Source organism: Physella acuta, unplaced genomic scaffold (assembly GCF_028476545.2).
Source record: "Physella acuta isolate Inbredline_101_S28 unplaced genomic scaffold, ASM2847654v3 ptg000166l, whole genome shotgun sequence".
In the NCBI taxonomy this organism is placed as follows: Eukaryota; Metazoa; Mollusca; class Gastropoda; family Physidae; genus Physella; species Physella acuta.
Window position 1 is genome coordinate 555,781 of NW_026731685.1, and position 18,290 is coordinate 574,070.

Sequence of the window (18,290 nt, forward strand, 5' to 3'; positions counted from 1 at the left end):
TGTCACTAGCCTTACCTCCCCTTGACAGGACATTCTACCTGTTGTCACTAGCTTTACCTGCCCTTGACACTTCAGCTTGCAAACTTTCCTCTCCATTGTGTAACTTGGGATTTTGACAAGTCCAATGTTTTCTTCTGACTTGAACCACATTGAAATAAATGCTTATAAATTCTTCTTTAATTCTGATCAAACCGTTGATACTTGCAGAAAACGTGCAGAAACTAGATGAAAAACTTGATGCATTGAAATCAAAATGTGAACAAGTTCTTCTAGAGCAAGGCTTTGACATGTTCGTTTGATTCATGTGATTTAACAAACTTCATTACATCACTTTATTTGGGTTAGGATATATTAAAAAATGTTGATTGACCAAAGATTTATTGAATAACACATTCCCCAGGCACCAGGTTGAGACCCAGCCCTTCCTCCACCTGCGCTATGAAGGAACAGACTGCGCCCTCATGTGTTCTAACCAGTTCCCTGCCAGAGAAGGTTCCAGTTCTTTGGGGGATTTCCAGGCTGCTTTTATAAACAGGTCAGTTTTTATAAACAGGTCAGTTTTTATAAACAGGTCAGTTTTTATAAACAGGTCAGTTTTTATAAACAGGTCAGTTTTTATAAACAGGTCAGTTTTTATAAACAGGTCAGTTTTTATAAACAGGTCAGTTTTTATAAACAGGTCAGTTTTTAAAAACAGGTCAGTTTTTTTATAAATAGGTCAGTTTTTGTATAAACAGGTCAGTTTTTATAAACAGGTCAGTTTTTATAAACAGGTCAGTTTTTATAAACAGGTCAGTTTTTGTATAAATAGGTCAGTTTTTGTATAAACAGGTCAGTTTTTATAAACAGGTCAGTTTTTATAAACAGGTATATTTTTAGGTAAGTTTTATAACTGACCTACACTGAATGCAACTATAGTGTATGTGTCCCTGATATTTAATTGTTAATTAAATAAAATTATAAGACTTAAAATAGAGTGTTAATACACTTTCAATAGCTTGATCCAGATTCACCTGTGTGGTTGAAATGTTTCTTGCCACCCTGCTTGTGATATAATTTACTGTTATCAACTGCAGGTACCAGAATGAATTTGGCTTCACTTTGAAAGATAGAAAAATATTTGTGGATGACATAAGAGTGAGGGGTATAGGCAAGTCATTAGCGGCCACACACACCAGTATACCTAAGGCTGAAGGAGCCCCCACCCCAGAGAAGGTGAAGCTACAGTTGTGTTTAACATCACTTATAGGCACATTTACAGAGGACTATCTGAGAGAGAACACACATATAGGACTATCTGAGAGAGAACACACATATAGGACTATCTGAGAGAGAACACACACATGACTATCTGAGAGAGAACACACACATAGGACTATCTGAGAGAGAACACACACATAGGACTATCTGAGAGAGAACACACACATATGACTGTACACATACAAATGACTATATCTGACAGGACACATACACATATAACTATCTGACAGATCTCATTTTGCCATTTTAACCATTCATGTGTGCTGTTGTCTTTATCTTAATATTTAGTTACAATATCTGTTTTTTTATTTTCTAGTGTGTTTGACACAAGTTAGGGCGTAGTTTGTTTGTTTGGTGTTAGGGCCTAATTTGTTTGTCTTGTGTTAGGGCCTAATTTGTTTGTCTGGTGTTAGGGCCTAATTTGTTTGTCTGGTGTTAGGGCCTAATTTGTTTGTCTGGTGTTAGGGCCTAATTTGTTTGTCTGGTGTTAGGGCCTAATTTGTTTGTCTGGTGTTAGGGCCTAATTTGTTTGTCTGGTGTTAGGGCCTAATTTGTTTGTCTGGTGTTAGGGCCTAATTTGTTTGTCTGGTGTTAGGGCCTAATTTGATTGTCTCAGTGTTAGGGCCTAATAAGTTTGTCTGGTGTTAGGGCCTAATTTGTTTGTCTGGTGTTAGGGCCTAATTTGTTTGTCTGGTGTTAGGGCCTAATTTGTTTGTCTCAGTGTTAGGGCCTAATTTGCTTGTCTGGTGTTAGGGCCTAATTTGTTTGTCTGGTGTTAGGGCCTAATTTGTTTGTCTGGTGTTAGGGCCTAATTTGTTTGTCTGGTGTTAGGGCCTAATTTGTTTGTCTGGTGTTAGGGCCTAATTTGTTTGTCTGGTGTTAGGGCCTAATTTGTTTGTCTGGTGTTAGGGCATAATTTGTCTGGTGTTAGGGTCTAATTTGTTTGTCTGGTGTTAGGGCCTAATTTGTTTGTCTGGTGTTAGGGCCTAATTTGTTTGTCTCAGTGTTAGGGCCTAATTTGTTTGTCTGGTGTTAGGGCCTAATTTGTTTGTCTCAGTGTTAGGGCCTAATTTGTTTGTCTGGTGTTATGGTCTAATTTGTTTGTCTGGTGTTAGGGCCTAATTTGTTTGTCTGGTGTTAGGGCCTAATTTGTTTGTCTGGTGTTAGGGCCTAATTTGTTTGTCTGGTGTTAGGGCCTAATTTGTTTGTCTGGTTTTAGGGCCTAATTTGTTTGTCTGGTGTTAGGGCCTAATTTGATTGTCTCAGTGTTAGGGCCTAATTTGTTTGTCTCAGTGTTAGGGCCTAATTTGTTTGTCTCAGTGTTAGGGCCTAATTTGTTTGTCTGGTGTTAGGGCCTAATTTGTTTGTCTGGTGTTAGGGCCTAATTTGTTTGTCTCAGTGTTAGGGCCTAATTTGTTTGTCTCAGTGTTAGGGCCTAATTTGTTTGTCTGGTGTTAGGGCCTAATTTGTTTGTCTCAGTGTTAGGGCCTAATTTGTTTGTCTGGTGTTAGGGCCTAATTTGTTTGTCTGGTGTTAGGGCCTAATTTGTTTGTCTCAGTGTTAGGGCCTAATTTGTTTGTCTGGTGTTAGGGCCTAATTTGTTTGTCTGGTGTTAGGGCCTAATTTGTTTGTCTCAGTGTTAGGGCCTAATTTGTTTGTCTGGTGTTAGGGCCTAATTTGTTTGTCTGGTGTTAGGGCCTAATTTGTTTGTCTGGTGTTAGGGCCTAATTTGATTGTCTCAGTGTTAGGGCCTAATTTGTTTGTCTGGTGTTAGGGCCTTATTTGTTTGTCTGGTGTTAGGGCCTAATTTGTTTGTCTGGTGTTAGGGCCTAATTTGTCTGGTGTTAGGGTCTAATTTGTTTGTCTGGTGTTAGGGCCTAATTTGTTTGTCTGGTGTTAGGGCCTAATTTGTTTGTCTGGTGTTAGGGCCTAATTTGTTTGTCTGGTGTTAGGGCCTAATTTGTTTGTCTGGTGTTAGGGCCTAATTTGTTTGTCTGGTGTTATGGTCTAATTTGTTTGTCTGGTGTTAGGGCCTAATTTGTTTGTCTCAGTGTTAGGGCCTAATTTGTTTGTCTGGTGTTAGGGCCTAATTTGTTTGTCTGGTGTTATGGTCTAATTTGTTTGTCTGGTGTTAGGGCCTAATTTGATTGTCTCAGTGTTAGGGCCTAATTTGTTTGTCTGGTGTTATGGTCTAATTTGTTTGTCTGGTGTTAGGGCCTAATTTGTTTGTCTGGTGTTAGGGCCTAATTTGTTTGTCTGGTGTTAGGGCCTAATTTGTTTGTCTGGTGTTATGGTCTAATTTGTTTGTGTGGTGTTAGGGCCTAATTTGTTTGTCTTGTGTTAGGGCCTAATTTGTTTGTCTGGTGTTAGGGCCTAATTTGTTTGTCTCAGTGTTAGGGCCTAATTTGTTTGTCTGGTGTTAGGGCCTAATTTGTTTGTCTCAGTGTTAGGGCCTAATTTGTTTGTCTGGTGTTAGGGCCTAATTTGTTTGTCTGGTGTTAGGGCCTAATTTGTTTGTCTGGTGTTAGGGCCTAATTTGTTTGTCTGGTGTTAGGGCCTAATTTGATTGTCTCAGTGTTAGGGCCTAATTTGTTTGTCTGGTGTTAGGGCCTAATTTGTTTGTCTGGTGTTAGGGCCTAATTTGTCTGGTGTTAGGGTCTAATTTGTTTGTCTGGTGTTAGGGCCTAATTTGTTTGTCTGGTGTTAGGGCCTAATTTGTTTGTCTGGTGTTAGGGCCTAATTTGTTTGTCTCAGTGTTAGGGCCTAATTTGTTTGTCTGGTGTTAGGGCCTAATTTGTTTGTCTGGTGTTAGGGCCTAATTTGTTTGTCTGGTGTTATGGTCTAATTTGTTTGTCTGGTGTTAGGGCCTAATTTGTTTGTCTGGTGTTAGGGCCTAATTTGTTTGTCTGGTGTTAGGGCCTAATTTGTTTGTCTCAGTGTTAGGGCCTAATTTGTTTGTCTGGTGTTATGGTCTAATTTGTTTGTCTGGTGTTAGGGCCTAATTTGTTTGTCTGGTGTTAGGGCCTAATTTGTTTGTCTGGTGTTAGGGCCTAATTTGTTTGTCTGGTGTTATGGTCTAATTTGTTTGTCTGGTGTTAGGGCCTAATTTGTTTGTCTTGTGTTAGGGCCTAATTTGTTTGTCTGGTGTTAGGGCCTAATTTGTTTGTCTCAGTGTTAGGGCCTAGTTTGTTTGTCTGGTGTTAGGGCCTAATTTGTTTGTCTGGTGTTAGGGCCTAATCTGTTTGTCTGGTGTTAGGGCCTAATTTGTTTGTCTGGTGTTAGGGCCTAATTTGTTTGTCTGGTGTTAGGGCCTAATTTGTTTGTCTGGTGTTAGGGCCTAATTTGATTGTCTCAGTGTTAGGGCCTAATTTGTTTGTCTGGTGTTAGGGCCTAATTTGTTTGTCTGGTGTTAGGGCCTAATTTGTCTGGTGTTAGGGTCTAATTTGTTTGTCTGGTGTTAGGGCCTAATTTGTTTGTCTGGTGTTAGGGCCTAATTTGTTTGTCTGGTGTTAGGGCCTAATTTGTTTGTCTCAGTGTTAGGGCCTAATTTGTTTGTCTGGTGTTAGGGCCTAATTTGTTTGTCTGGTGTTAGGGCCTAATTTGTTTGTCTTGTGTTAGGGCCTAATTTGTTTGCCTCAGTGTTAGGGCCTAATTTGTTTGTCTGGTGTTAGGGCCTAATTTGTTTGTCTGGTGTTAGGGCCTAATTTGTTTGTCTGGTGTTAGGGCCTAATTTGATTGTCTCAGTGTTAGGGCCTAATTTGTTTGTCTGGTGTTAGGGCCTAATTTGTTTGTCTGGTGTTAGGGCCTAATTTGTCTGGTGTTAGGGTCTAATTTGTTTGTCTGGTGTTAGGGCCTAATTTGTTTGTCTTTTGTTAGGGCCTAATTTGTTTGTCTGGTGTTATGGTCTAATTTGTTTGTCTGGTGTTAGGGCCTAATTTGTTTGTCTCAGTGTTAGGGCCTAATTTGTTTGTCTGGTGTTAGGGCCTAATTTGTTTGTCTGGTGTTAGGGCCTAATTTGTCTGGTGTTAGGGTCTAATTTGTTTGTCTGGTGTTAGGGCCTAATTTGTTTGTCTGGTGTTAGGGCCTAATTTGTTTGTCTGGTGTTAGGGCCTAATTTGTTTGTCTCAGTGTTAGGGCCTAATTTGTTTGTCTGGTGTTAGGGCCTAATTTGTTTGTCTGGTGTTAGGGCCTAATTTGTTTGTCTGGTGTTATGGTCTAATTTGTTTGTCTGGTGTTAGGGCCTAATTTGTTTGTCTGGTGTTAGGGCCTAATTTGTTTGTCTGGTGTTAGGGCCTAATTTGTTTGTCTCAGTGTTAGGGCCTAATTTGTTTGTCTGGTGTTATGGTCTAATTTGTTTGTCTGGTGTTAGGGCCTAATTTGTTTGTCTGGTGTTAGGGCCTAATTTGTTTGTCTGGTGTTAGGGCCTAATTTGTTTGTCTGGTGTTAGGGTCTAATTTGTTTGTCTGGTGTTAGGGCCTAATTTGTTTGTCTTGTGTTAGGGCCTAATTTGTTTGTCTGGTGTTAGGGCCTAATTTGTTTGTCTCAGTGTTAGGGCCTAGTTTATTTGTCTGGTGTTAGGGCCTAATTTGTTTGTCTGGTGTTAGGGCCTAATCTGTTTGTCTGGTGTTAGGGCCTAATTTGTTTGTCTGGTGTTAGGGCCTAATTTGTTTGTCTGGTGTTAGGGCCTAATTTGTTTGTCTGGTGTTAGGGCCTAATTTGATTGTCTCAGTGTTAGGGCCTAATTTGTTTGTCTGGTGTTAGGGCCTAATTTGTTTGTCTGGTGTTAGGGCCTAATTTGTCTGGTGTTAGGGTCTAATTTGTTTGTCTGGTGTTAGGGCCTAATTTGTTTGTCTGGTGTTAGGGCCTAATTTGTTTGTCTGGTGTTAGGGCCTAATTTGTTTGTCTCAGTGTTAGGGCCTAATTTGTTTGTCTGGTGTTAGGGCCTAATTTGTTTGTCTGGTGTTAGGGCCTAATTTGTTTGTCTTGTGTTAGGGCCTAATTTGTTTGTCTCAGTGTTAGGGCCTAATTTGTTTGTCTGGTGTTAGGGCCTAATTTGTTTGTCTGGTGTTAGGGCCTAATTTGTTTGTCTGGTGTTAGGGCCTAATTTGATTGTCTCAGTGTTAGGGCCTAATTTGTTTGTCTGGTGTTAGGGCCTAATTTGTTTGTCTGGTGTTAGGGCCTAATTTGTCTGGTGTTAGGGTCTAATTTGTTTGTCTGGTGTTAGGGCCTAATTTGTTTGTCTGGTGTTAGGGCCTAATTTGTTTGTCTGGTGTTATGGTCTAATTTGTTTGTCTGGTGTTAGGGCCTAATTTGTTTGTCTGGTGTTAGGGCCTAATTTGTTTGTCTGGTGTTAGGGTCTAATTTGTTTGTCTGGTGTTAGGGTCTAATTTGTTTGTCTGGTGTTAGGGCCTAATTTGATTGTCTCAGTGTTAGGGCCTAATTTGTCTGGTGTTAGGGCCTAATTTGTTTGTCTCAGTGTTAGGGCCTAATTTGTTTGTCTGGTGTTATGGTCTAATTTGTTTGTCTGGTGTTAGGGCCTAATTTGTTTGTCTGGTGTTAGGGCCTAATTTGTTTGTCTCAGTGTTAGGGCCTAATTTGTTTGTCTGGTGTTAGGGCCTAATTTGTTTGTCTTGTGTTAGGGCCTAATTTGTTTGTCTGGTGTTAGGGCCTAATTTGTTTGTCTCAGTGTTAGGGCCTAATTTGTTTGTCTGGTGTTAGGGCCTAATTTGTTTGTCTGGTGTTAGGGCCTAATTTGATTGTCTCAGTGTTAGGGCCTAATTTGTTTGTCTGGTGTTAGGGCCTAATTTGTTTGTCTCAGTGTTAGGGCCTAATTTGTTTGTCTGGTGTTAGGGCCTAATTTGTTTGTCTTGTGTTAGGGCCTAATTTGTTTGTCTCAGTGTTAGGGCCTAATTTGTTTGTCTCAGTGTTAGGGCCTAATTTGTTTGTCTGTTGTTAGGGCCTAATTTGTTTGTCTGGTGTTAGGGCCTAATTTGTTTGTCTGGTGTTAGGGCCTAATTTGTCTGGTGTTAGGGCCTAATTTGTTTGTCTGGTGTTAGGGCCTAATTTGTTTGTCTGGTGTTAGGGCCTAATTTGTTTGTCTGGTGTTAGGGCCTAATTTGTTTGTCTGGTGTTAGGGCCTAATTTGTTTGTCTGGTGTTATGGTCTAATTTGTTTGTCTGGTGTTAGGGCCTAATTTGTTTGTCTGGTGTTAGGGCCTAATTTGTTTGTCTGGTGTTAGGGCCTAATTTGTTTGTCTGGTGTTAGGGCCTAATTTGTCTGGTGTTAGGGTCTAATTTGTTTGTCTGGTGTTAGGGCCTAATTTGTTTGTCTGGTGTTAGGGCCTAATTTGTTTGTCTGGTGTTAGGGCCTAATTTGTTTGTCTCAGTGTTAGGGCCTAATTTGTTTGTCTGGTGTTAGGGCCTAATTTGTTTGTCTGGTGTTAGGGCCTAATTTGTTTGTCTTGTGTTAGGGCCTAATTTGTTTGTCTCAGTGTTAGGGCCTAATTTGTTTGTCTGGTGTTAGGGCCTAATTTGTTTGTCTGGTGTTAGGGCCTAATTTGTTTGTCTGGTGTTAGGGCCTAATTTGATTGTCTCAGTGTTAGGGCCTAATTTGTTTGTCTGGTGTTAGGGCCTAATTTGTTTGTCTGGTGTTAGGGCCTAATTTGTCTGGTGTTAGGGTCTAATTTGTTTGTCTGGTGTTAGGGCCTAATTTGTTTGTCTGGTGTTAGGGCCTAATTTGTTTGTCTGGTGTTATGGTCTAATTTGTTTGTCTGGTGTTAGGGCCTAATTTGTTTGTCTCAGTGTTAGGGCCTAATTTGTTTGTCTGGTGTTAGGGCCTAATTTGTTTGTCTGGTGTTAGGGCCTAATTTGTCTGGTGTTAGGGTCTAATTTGTTTGTCTGGTGTTAGGGCCTAATTTGTTTGTCTGGTGTTAGGGCCTAATTTGTTTGTCTCAGTGTTAGGGCCTAATTTGTTTGTCTGGTGTTAGGGCCTAATTTGTTTGTCTGGTGTTAGGGCCTAATTTGTTTGTCTGGTGTTATGGTCTAATTTGTTTGTCTGGTGTTAGGGCCTAATTTGTTTGTCTGGTGTTAGGGCCTAATTTGTTTGTCTGGTGTTAGGGCCTAATTTGTTTGTCTGGTGTTAGGGTCTAATTTGTTTGTCTGGTGTTAGGGCCTAATTTGTTTGTCTTGTGTTAGGGCCTAATTTGTTTGTCTGGTGTTAGGGCCTAATTTGTTTGTCTCAGTGTTAGGGCCTAGTTTATTTGTCTGGTGTTAGGGCCTAATTTGTTTGTCTGGTGTTAGGGCCTAATCTGTTTGTCTGGTGTTAGGGCCTAATTTGTTTGTCTGGTGTTAGGGCCTAATTTGTTTGTCTGGTGTTAGGGCCTAATTTGTTTGTCTGGTGTTAGGGCCTAATTTGTTTGTCTCAGTGTTAGGGCCTAGTTTATTTGTCTGGTGTTAGGGCCTAATTTGTTTGTCTGGTGTTAGGGCCTAATCTGTTTGTCTGGTGTTAGGGCCTAATTTGTTTGTCTGGTGTTAGGGCCTAATTTGTTTGTCTGGTGTTAGGGCCTAATTTGTCTGGTGTTAGGGTCTAATTTGTTTGTCTGGTGTTAGGGCCTAATTTGTTTGTCTGGTGTTAGGGCCTAATTTGTTTGTCTGGTGTTAGGGCCTAATTTGTTTGTCTCAGTGTTAGGGCCTAATTTGTTTGTCTGGTGTTAGGGCCTAATTTGTTTGTCTGGTGTTAGGGCCTAATTTGTTTGTCTTGTGTTAGGGCCTAATTTGTTTGTCTCAGTGTTAGGGCCTAATTTGTTTGTCTGGTGTTAGGGCCTAATTTGTTTGTCTGGTGTTAGGGCCTAATTTGTTTGTCTGGTGTTAGGGCCTAATTTGATTGTCTCAGTGTTAGGGCCTAATTTGTTTGTCTGGTGTTAGGGCCTAATTTGTTTGTCTGGTGTTAGGGCCTAATTTGTCTGGTGTTAGGGTCTAATTTGTTTGTCTGGTGTTAGGGCCTAATTTGTTTGTCTGGTGTTAGGGCCTAATTTGTTTGTCTGGTGTTATGGTCTAATTTGTTTGTCTGGTGTTAGGGCCTAATTTGTTTGTCTGGTGTTAGGGCCTAATTTGTTTGTCTGGTGTTAGGGTCTAATTTGTTTGTCTGGTGTTAGGGTCTAATTTGTTTGTCTGGTGTTAGGGCCTAATTTGATTGTCTCAGTGTTAGGGCCTAATTTGTCTGGTGTTAGGGCCTAATTTGTTTGTCTCAGTGTTAGGGCCTAATTTGTTTGTCTGGTGTTATGGTCTAATTTGTTTGTCTGGTGTTAGGGCCTAATTTGTTTGTCTGGTGTTAGGGCCTAATTTGTTTGTCTCAGTGTTAGGGCCTAATTTGTTTGTCTGGTGTTAGGGCCTAATTTGTTTGTCTTGTGTTAGGGCCTAATTTGTTTGTCTGGTGTTAGGGCCTAATTTGTTTGTCTCAGTGTTAGGGCCTAATTTGTTTGTCTGGTGTTAGGGCCTAATTTGTTTGTCTGGTGTTAGGGCCTAATTTGATTGTCTCAGTGTTAGGGCCTAATTTGTTTGTCTGGTGTTAGGGCCTAATTTGTTTGTCTCAGTGTTAGGGCCTAATTTGTTTGTCTGGTGTTAGGGCCTAATTTGTTTGTCTTGTGTTAGGGCCTAATTTGTTTGTCTCAGTGTTAGGGCCTAATTTGTTTGTCTGTTGTTAGGGCCTAATTTGTTTGTCTGGTGTTAGGGCCTAATTTGTTTGTCTGGTGTTAGGGCCTAATTTGTCTGGTGTTAGGGCCTAATTTGTCTGGTGTTAGGGCCTAATTTGTTTGTCTGGTGTTAGGGCCTAATTTGTTTGTCTGGTGTTAGGGCCTAATTTGTTTGTCTGGTGTTAGGGCCTAATTTGTTTGTCTGGTGTTATGGTCTAATTTGTTTGTCTGGTGTTAGGGCCTAATTTGTTTGTCTGGTGTTAGGGCCTAATTTGTTTGTCTGGTGTTAGGGCCTAATTTGTTTGTCTGGTGTTAGGGCCTAATTTGTTTGTCTGGTGTTAGGGCCTAATTTGTTTGTCTCAGTGTTAGGGCCTAATTTGTTTGTCTTGTGTTAGGGCCTAATTTGTTTGTCTGGTGTTAGGGCCTAATTTGTTTGTCTGGTGTTAGGGCCTAATTTGTTTGTCTGGTGTTAGGGCCTAATTTGTTTGTCTGGTGTTAGGGCCTAATTTGTTTGTCTGGTGTTAGGGCCTAATTTGTTTGTCTGGTGTTAGGGCCTAATTTGTTTGTCTGGTGTTAGGGCCTAATTTGTTTGTCTGGTGTTATGGTCTAATTTGTTTGTCTGGTGTTAGGGCCTAATTTGTTTGTCTGGTGTTAGGGCCTAATTTGTTTGTCTCAGTGTTAGGGCCTAATTTGTTTGTCTGGTGTTAGGGCCTAATTTGTTTGTCTTGTGTTAGGGCCTAATTTGTTTGTCTGGTGTTAGGGCCTAATTTGTTTGTCTCAGTGTTAGGGCCTAATTTGTTTGTCTGGTGTTAGGGCCTAATTTGTTTGTCTGGTGTTCGGGCCTAATTTGTTTGTCTGGTTTTAGGGCCTAATTTGTTTGTCTGGTGTTATGGTCTAATTTGTTTGTCTGGTGTTAGGGCCTAATTTGTTTGTCTGGTGTTAGGGCCTAATTTGTTTGTCTGGTGTTAGGGCCTAATTTGTTTGTCTCAGTGTTAGGGCCTAATTTGTTTGTCTGGTGTTAGGGCCTAATTTGTTTGTCTCAGTGTTAGGGCCTAATTTGTTTGTCTTGTGTTAGGGCCTAATTTGTTTGTCTGGTGTTAGGGCCTAATTTGTTTGTCTCAGTGTTAGGGCCTAATTTGTTTGTCTGGTGTTAGGGCCTAATTTGTTTGTCTGGTGTTAGGGCCTAATTTGTTTGTCTGGTGTTATGGTCTAATTTGTTTGTCTGGTGTTAGGGCCTAATTTGTCTGGTGTTAGGGCCTAATTTGTTTGTCTGGTGTTAGGGCCTAATTTGTTTGTCTGGTGTTAGGGCCTAATTTGTTTGTCTAGTGTTAGGGCCTAATTTGTTTGTCTGGTGTTATGGTCTAATTTGTTTGTCTGGTGTTAGGGCCTAATTTGTTTGTCTGGTGTTAGGGCCTAATTTGTTTGTCTGGTGTTAGGGCCTAATTTGTTTGTCTGGTGTTAGGGCCTAATTTGTTTTGTGTTAGGGCCTAATTTGTTTGTCTGGTGTTAGGGCCTAATTTGTTTGTCTCAGTGTTAGGGCCTAATTTGTTTGTCTAGTGTTAGGGCCTAATTTGTTTGTCTGGTGTTAGGGCCTAATTTGTTTGTCTGGTGTTAGGGCCTAATTTGTTTTGTGTTATGGCCTAATTTGTTTTGTGTTAGGGCCTAATTTGTTTTGTGTTAGGGCCTAATTTGTTTTGTGTTAGGGCCTAATTTGTTTGTCTTTTAGCCTAATTGCTTGTTTGTTTTCAGACGGTCAAGTGTTATTTTGAGGATGGCTGCCTTGACACCCATGTTTACCTGCTTGAGAACCTGCGTGCAGGACATCAGCTGTGTGGACCCTGCATAATCATTGATCAAAACAGGTAGACCATATTGTTACAGGTAGATCTACAGTTACAGGTAGACCATAGACCATATAGTTACAGGTAGATCTATAGTTACAGGTAGACCATAGACCATATAGTTACAGGTAGACCATAGACCATATAGTTACAGGTAGACCATATAGTTACAGGTAGACCATATAGTTACAGGTAGACCATACAGTTACAGGTAGACCATACAGTTACAGGTAGACCATACAGTTACAGGTAGATTTATAGTTACAAGTAGACCATAGACCATATAGTTACAGGTAGACCATAGACCATATAGTTACAGGTAGACCATAGACCATATAGTTACAGGTAGATTTATAGTTACAGGTAGACTATATGGTTACAGATAGACCATATAGTTACATGTAGATCTATAGTTACATGTAGCCTGTATATTGCCATGTCAAAGCTAGATATTGACACATCACGCCACTATGTTGTAGCACCATCTTGGTGGAGCCTGACTGCACAGCAGAGATCAGTTCCCATGGTGACGTCAGGATCAAAGTTCAAAGCTCCAACAAAAAAGTGTTTGGAACAGATTTGAATGCCATCCAGCTGTCAATCTTTAGTCACAGATTCATGAGCACAGCCGAGCAGATGGGACGGTAAGGCACTTTTTTTTTTCATTGGGGGAAGTATGTGGTTTTTAATAAATTTTAAATAGGACACTAATATGTTGAATTATAAAACTTTCTTGCAGTGTACTTCAAAGAACATCTATATCAACCAACATTAAGGTAATCTTGTGCATGTAGAGAATTTTTGTTTTGAAACTTTTTTTAATGTTTGTTACCTGTAGTTTGACATTGTGTGAGGTTGCTGTGACTGTTTACCTGATGTTTCCCCCCAGGAACGTTTAGACTTTAGCTGTGCCATGTTTGACATTGTGTGAGGTTGCTGTGACTGTTTATCTGATGTTTCCCCCCAGGAACGTTTAGACTTTAGCTGTGCCATGTTTGACATTGTGTGAGGTTGCTGTGACTGTTTATCTGATGTTTCCCCAGGAACGTTTAGACTTTAGCTGTGCCATGTTTGACATTGTGTGAGGTTGCTGTGACTGTTTACCTGATGTTTCCCCAGGAACGTTTAGACTTCAGTTGTGCCATGTTTGACATTGTGTGAGGTTGCTGTGACTGTTTACCTGATGTTTTCCACAGGAACGTTTAGACTTTAGTTGTGCCATGTTTGACATTGTGTGAGGTTGCTGTGACTGTTTATCTGATGTTTCCCCAGGAACGTTTAGACTTTAGCTGTGCCATGTTTGACATTGTGTGAGGTTGCTGTGACTGTTTATCTGATGTTTCCCCAGGAACGTTTAGACTTTAGTTGTGCCATGTTTGACATTGTGTGAGGTTGCTGTGACTGTTTATCTGATGTTTCCCCCCAGGAACGTTTAGACTTTAGCTGTGCCATGTTTGACATTGTGTGAGGTTGCTGTGACTGTTTATCTGATGTTTCCCCCCAGGAACGTTTAGACTTTAGCTGTGCCATGTTTGACATTGTGTGAGGTTGCTGTGACTGTTTATCTGATGTTTCCCCAGGAACGTTTAGACTTTAGTTGTGCCATGTTTGACATTGTGTGAGGTTGCTGTGACTGTTTATCTGATGTTTCCCCAGGAACGTTTAGACTTTAGCTGTGCCATGTTTGGACCAGATGGGGGTCTGGTGGCCAATGCTCCTCACATTCCAGTCCATTTAGGGGCCATGCAGGAAACTGTGCAATATCAGGTACGCAGCATTGAGTCCGTTAGGCCACGTATTGTGCGTATTTACTCCCATCACATATATTCATGGTTTTTTTGTAAAGAGGTAATTACACTCACAACATCCGCCATATATGTGGTTTACTGATTGGGGGGGGGGGGGGTAATATTACACTTATGACAAATGCCATATATGTGGTTTACTTTAGGGGGGGGGAGGTAATTACACTTACGACATACACCCTACATGTGGTTTACTGTAGGGAGATAATTACATTCACAACATACGCCATATATGTGGTTTAATGTAGGGGGGTAATTACATTTACAACATATGCCATATATGTTTATTGCTAGTGAAGTTACCATGAAATATTTGCCAGATGAAAACATTAGGAGACCAGTTCAGGGATGGTGATGTCATACTAAGTAACCACCCAGAGGCTGGCGGAAGTCACCTGCCTGACCTGACTGTCATCACACCTGTAAGCCTATTCTAAAAATAGATTTGTTTTAATCACCTCCAATCACTTAGATAAAAGTAAACCTCACCTAACACCTATAAGCCCATTCTAAAAATAGATTTGTTTTAATCACCTCCAATCACTTAGATAAAAGTAAACCTCACCTAACACCTATAAGCCCATTCTAAAAATAGATTTGTTTTAATCACCTCCAATCACTTAGAGAAAAGTAAACCTCACCTAACACCTATAAGCCCATTCTAAAAATAGATTTGTTTTCAAATCACTTTGATAAAAATAAAACCTCACCTCAAATATTGTATCACCAGGTGTTCTATCAAGGCCAGCCAAAACCAGTATTCTTTGTTGCCAGTAGAGGTCACCACGCAGACATTGGGGGGATAACTCCTGGCTCAATGCCACCTCACTCGACCTCAATTTACCAAGAGGGGGCTGTGTTCAAGTCTTTCAAGCTAGTAGAGGAAGGCCAGTTTAAAGAGAAGGGTGAAAACATTTTGCCTGTCTATACATAGTTCATGCTAACTTGAGCCATTTCTTACTCAAGTTTACTGTTGTTTAAAACAAAATATACTATTCATTTCATCATTTCTTGCTGCACCTTTAAGAAATGTTAGCCAATGTATATGATAGTTGTTTCCCTTTGACCATGCCAGAGCTGATTGAAGCCTTCAATGCCCCATCCAAGTACCCTGGGAGTAGTGGATCCAGGAACCTGCCTGATAACATCAGTGACCTCAAAGCTCAGGTGGCTGCTAACCACAGGGTAGGCTCTTCTACTGAGTATAGTTATAGGGTAGACAGAATTTTTTACTGCTGATAACTATAGGGTAGACAGAATTTCTACTGCTGATAACTATAGGGTAGACAGAATTTTTTACTGTTGATTACTGTAGGGTAGACAGAATTTCTACTGCTGATAACTATAGGGTAGACAGAATTTTTTACTGTTGATTACTGTAGGGTAGACAGAATTTCTACTGCTGATAACTATAGGGTAGACAGAATTTTTTACTGTTGATTACTGTAGGGTAGACAGAATTTCTACTGCTGATTACTGTAGGATAGACAGAATTTTTTACTGTTGATAACTGTAGGGTAGAAAGAATTTTTTACTGCTGATAACTATAGGGTAGACAGAATTTTTTTTACTGCTGATAACTATAGGGTAGACAGAATTTCTACTGCTGATTACTGTAGGATAGACAGAATTTTTTACTGTTGATAACTGTAGGGTAGAAAGAATTTTTTACTGCTGATAACTATAGGGTAGACAGAATTTTTTTTACTGCTGATAACTATAGGGTAGACAGAATTTCTACTGCTGATTACTGTAGGATAGACAGAATTTTTTACTGCTGATAACTATAGGGTAGACATAATTTTTTACTGTTGATAACTGTAGGGTAGACAGAATTTTTTACTTTTCATAACTGTAGGGTAGACAGAATTTTTTACTGCTGATAACTGTAGGGTAGACAGAATTGTTTTACTGCTGATAACTGTAGGGTAGACAGAATTTTTTACTGTTGATAACTATAGGGTAGACAGAATTTTTTACTGCTGATAACTGTAGGGTAGACAGAATTTTTTACTTTTCATAACTGTAGGGTAGACAGAATTTTTTACTGCTGATAACTGTAGGGTAGACAGAATTGTTTTACTGCTGATAACTGTAGGGTAGACAGAATTGTTTTACTGCTGATAACTGTAGGGTAGACAGAATTGTTTTACTGCTGATAACTGTAGGGTAGACAGAATTGTTTTACTGCTGATAACTATAGGGTAGACAGAATTTTTTACTGCTGATAACTGTAGGGTAGACAGAATTTTTTACTGCTGATAACTATAGGGTAGACAGAATTTTTTACTGCTGATAACTGTAGGGTAGACAGAATTTTTTACTGCTGATAACTGTAGGGTAGACAGAATTTCTTACTGCTGATAACTATAGGGGAGACAGAATTTCTTACTGCTGATAACTATAGGGTAGACTGAATTTTTTACTGTTGATAACTGTAGGGTAGACAGAATTTTTTACTGCTGATAACTATAGGATAGACAGAATTTTTTAAGGCTGATTACTATTACTATACGGTAGAAAGTATTTTTTTACTACTACTAACTATGGACAGAAATGTTTTACTGCTACCAACTCTAGGGTAGACAGTATTTTCTACTGCTGCAAAAAATGAAGTTTAAACTTTATTTCCAGGGCATCAAGCTGATCACAGAGTTGATCACAGAATATGGCCTTGATGTGGTGCAGGCTTACATGAAGTACATTCAGGTCTGCTGTTATTCTCTTGTCATGTTTCAAAATAACTTGCTCATTACCATTTTAGCTTCTCCATTGAAAGTTTATTTTTTATTCTCCAGGAAAATGCTGAGGTTGCTGTCAAGGAAATGCTTCGAGAAATCGCAAAGAAAACCAAAGAGAGGACGGGCAAGACGGAGCTCTATGCTGAGGACTTTATGGATCACGGCAGCAAAATTTGTCTGTGTGTTCAGATTGATGAAGTAGAGGTCTGGGCAGATTTTTGTCTGTGTGTTCAGATTGATGAAGTAGAGGTCTGGGCGTATTTTTGTCTGTGTGTTCAGATTGATGAAGTAGAGGTCTGTGCGTATTTTTGTCTGTCTGGTCAGATTGTTGAAGTAGAGGTCTAGCTAAATTTTTGTGTGTGGTCAGATTGTTGAAGTAGAGGTCTAGCTAAATATTTGTCTGTGTGGTCAGATTGTTGAAGTAGAGGTCTAGCTAAATATTTGTCTGTGTGGTCAGATTGTTGAAGTAGAGGTCTAGCTAAATATTTGTCTGTGTGGTCAGATTTTTTAAGTAGAGGTCTAGCTAAATTTTTGTCTGTGTGGTCAGATTGTTGAAGTAGAGGTCTAGCTAAATTTTTGTGTGTGGTCAGATTGTTGAAGTAAAGGTCTAGCTAAATTTTTGTCTGTGTGGTCAGCGTGATGAAGTATAACATGAGCTTAAAGAAGCTACCAGAAAAAAAATGGTCAACTGCGTTTCTCTCCCCAGGGCACAGCTGTGTTTGATTTCACAGGGACTGGATACCAAGTCCATGGCAACACTAACGCCCCTAGAGCCATCACCCTGTCTGCCATTATCTACTGCATGAGGTGCATGGTTGGCCATGATGTGCCACTCAACCAGGTACTTGACTCTTCTATTCTTGGTTGGCCATGATGTTCCACTCAACCAGGTACTTGACTCTTCTATTCTTGGTTGGCCATGATGTGCCACTCAACCAGGTACTTGACTCTTCCATTCTTGGTTGGCCATGATGTTCCACTCAACCAGGTACTTGACTCTTCTATTCTTGGTTGGCCATGATGTGCCACTCAACCAGGTACTTGACTCTTCTATTCATGGTTGGCCATGATGTGCCACTCAACCAGGTACTTGACTCTTCTATTCTTGGTTGGCCATGATGTGCCACTCAACCAGGTACTTGACTCTTCCATTCTTGGTTGGCCATGATGTTCCACTCAACCAGGTACTTGACTCTTCTATTCTTGGTTGGCCATGATGTGCCACTCAACCAGGTACTTGACTCTTCTATTCATGGTTGGCCATGATGTGCCACTCAACCAGGTACTTGACTCTTCTTGGTTGGCCATGATGTGCCACTCAACCAGGTACTTGACTCTTCTATTCTTGGTTGGCCATGATGTGCCACTCAACCAGGTACTTGACTCTTCCATTCTTGGTTGGCCATGATGTTCCACTCAACCAGGTACTTGACTCTTCTATTCTTGGTTGGCCATGATGTGCCACTCAACCAGGTACTTGACTCTTCTATTCATGGTTGGCCATGATGTGCCACTCAACCAGGTACTTGACTCTTCTATTCTTGGTTGGCCATGATGTTCCACTCAACCAGGTACTTGACTCTTCTATTCTTGGTTGGCCATGATGTGCCACTCTACCAGGTACTTGACTCTTCTATTCTTGGTTGGCCATGATGTTCCACTCAACCAGGTACTTGACTCTTCTATTCTTGGTTGGCCATGATGTTCCACTCAACCAGGTACTTGACTCTTCCATTCTTGGTTGGCCATGATGTTCCACTCAACCAGGTACTTGACTCTTCTATTCTTGGTTGGCCATGATGTGCCACTCAACCAGGTACTTGACTCTTCTATTCATGGTTGGCCATGATGTGCCACTCAACCAGGTACTTGACTCTTCTATTCATGGTTGGCCATGATGTGCCACTCAACCAGGTACTTGACTCTTCTATTCTTGGTTGGCCATGATGTGCCA

The 18,290-nt window shown here is 40.4% G+C and overlaps 1 protein-coding gene across 1 annotated transcript in view; it reads left to right on the forward strand.

The window, feature by feature from the left end:
- The window catches only part of LOC131936067 (5-oxoprolinase), a 45,430-nt gene that overhangs the window by 14,927 nt on the left and 12,213 nt on the right, over positions 1–18,290 (forward strand). The window contains exons 16-28 of the mRNA XM_059292916.1: positions 208–289; positions 401–535; positions 1,077–1,215; positions 11,699–11,811; positions 12,270–12,434; positions 12,530–12,566; positions 13,447–13,557; positions 13,916–14,017; positions 14,326–14,500; positions 14,671–14,780; positions 16,230–16,304; positions 16,394–16,540; positions 17,043–17,177. Coding sequence (XP_059148899.1) covers positions 208–289; positions 401–535; positions 1,077–1,215; positions 11,699–11,811; positions 12,270–12,434; positions 12,530–12,566; positions 13,447–13,557; positions 13,916–14,017; positions 14,326–14,500; positions 14,671–14,780; positions 16,230–16,304; positions 16,394–16,540; positions 17,043–17,177 — 1,526 coding nt within the window. The remainder of the gene's footprint in view (positions 1–207; positions 290–400; positions 536–1,076; positions 1,216–11,698; positions 11,812–12,269; positions 12,435–12,529; positions 12,567–13,446; positions 13,558–13,915; positions 14,018–14,325; positions 14,501–14,670; positions 14,781–16,229; positions 16,305–16,393; positions 16,541–17,042; positions 17,178–18,290) is intronic.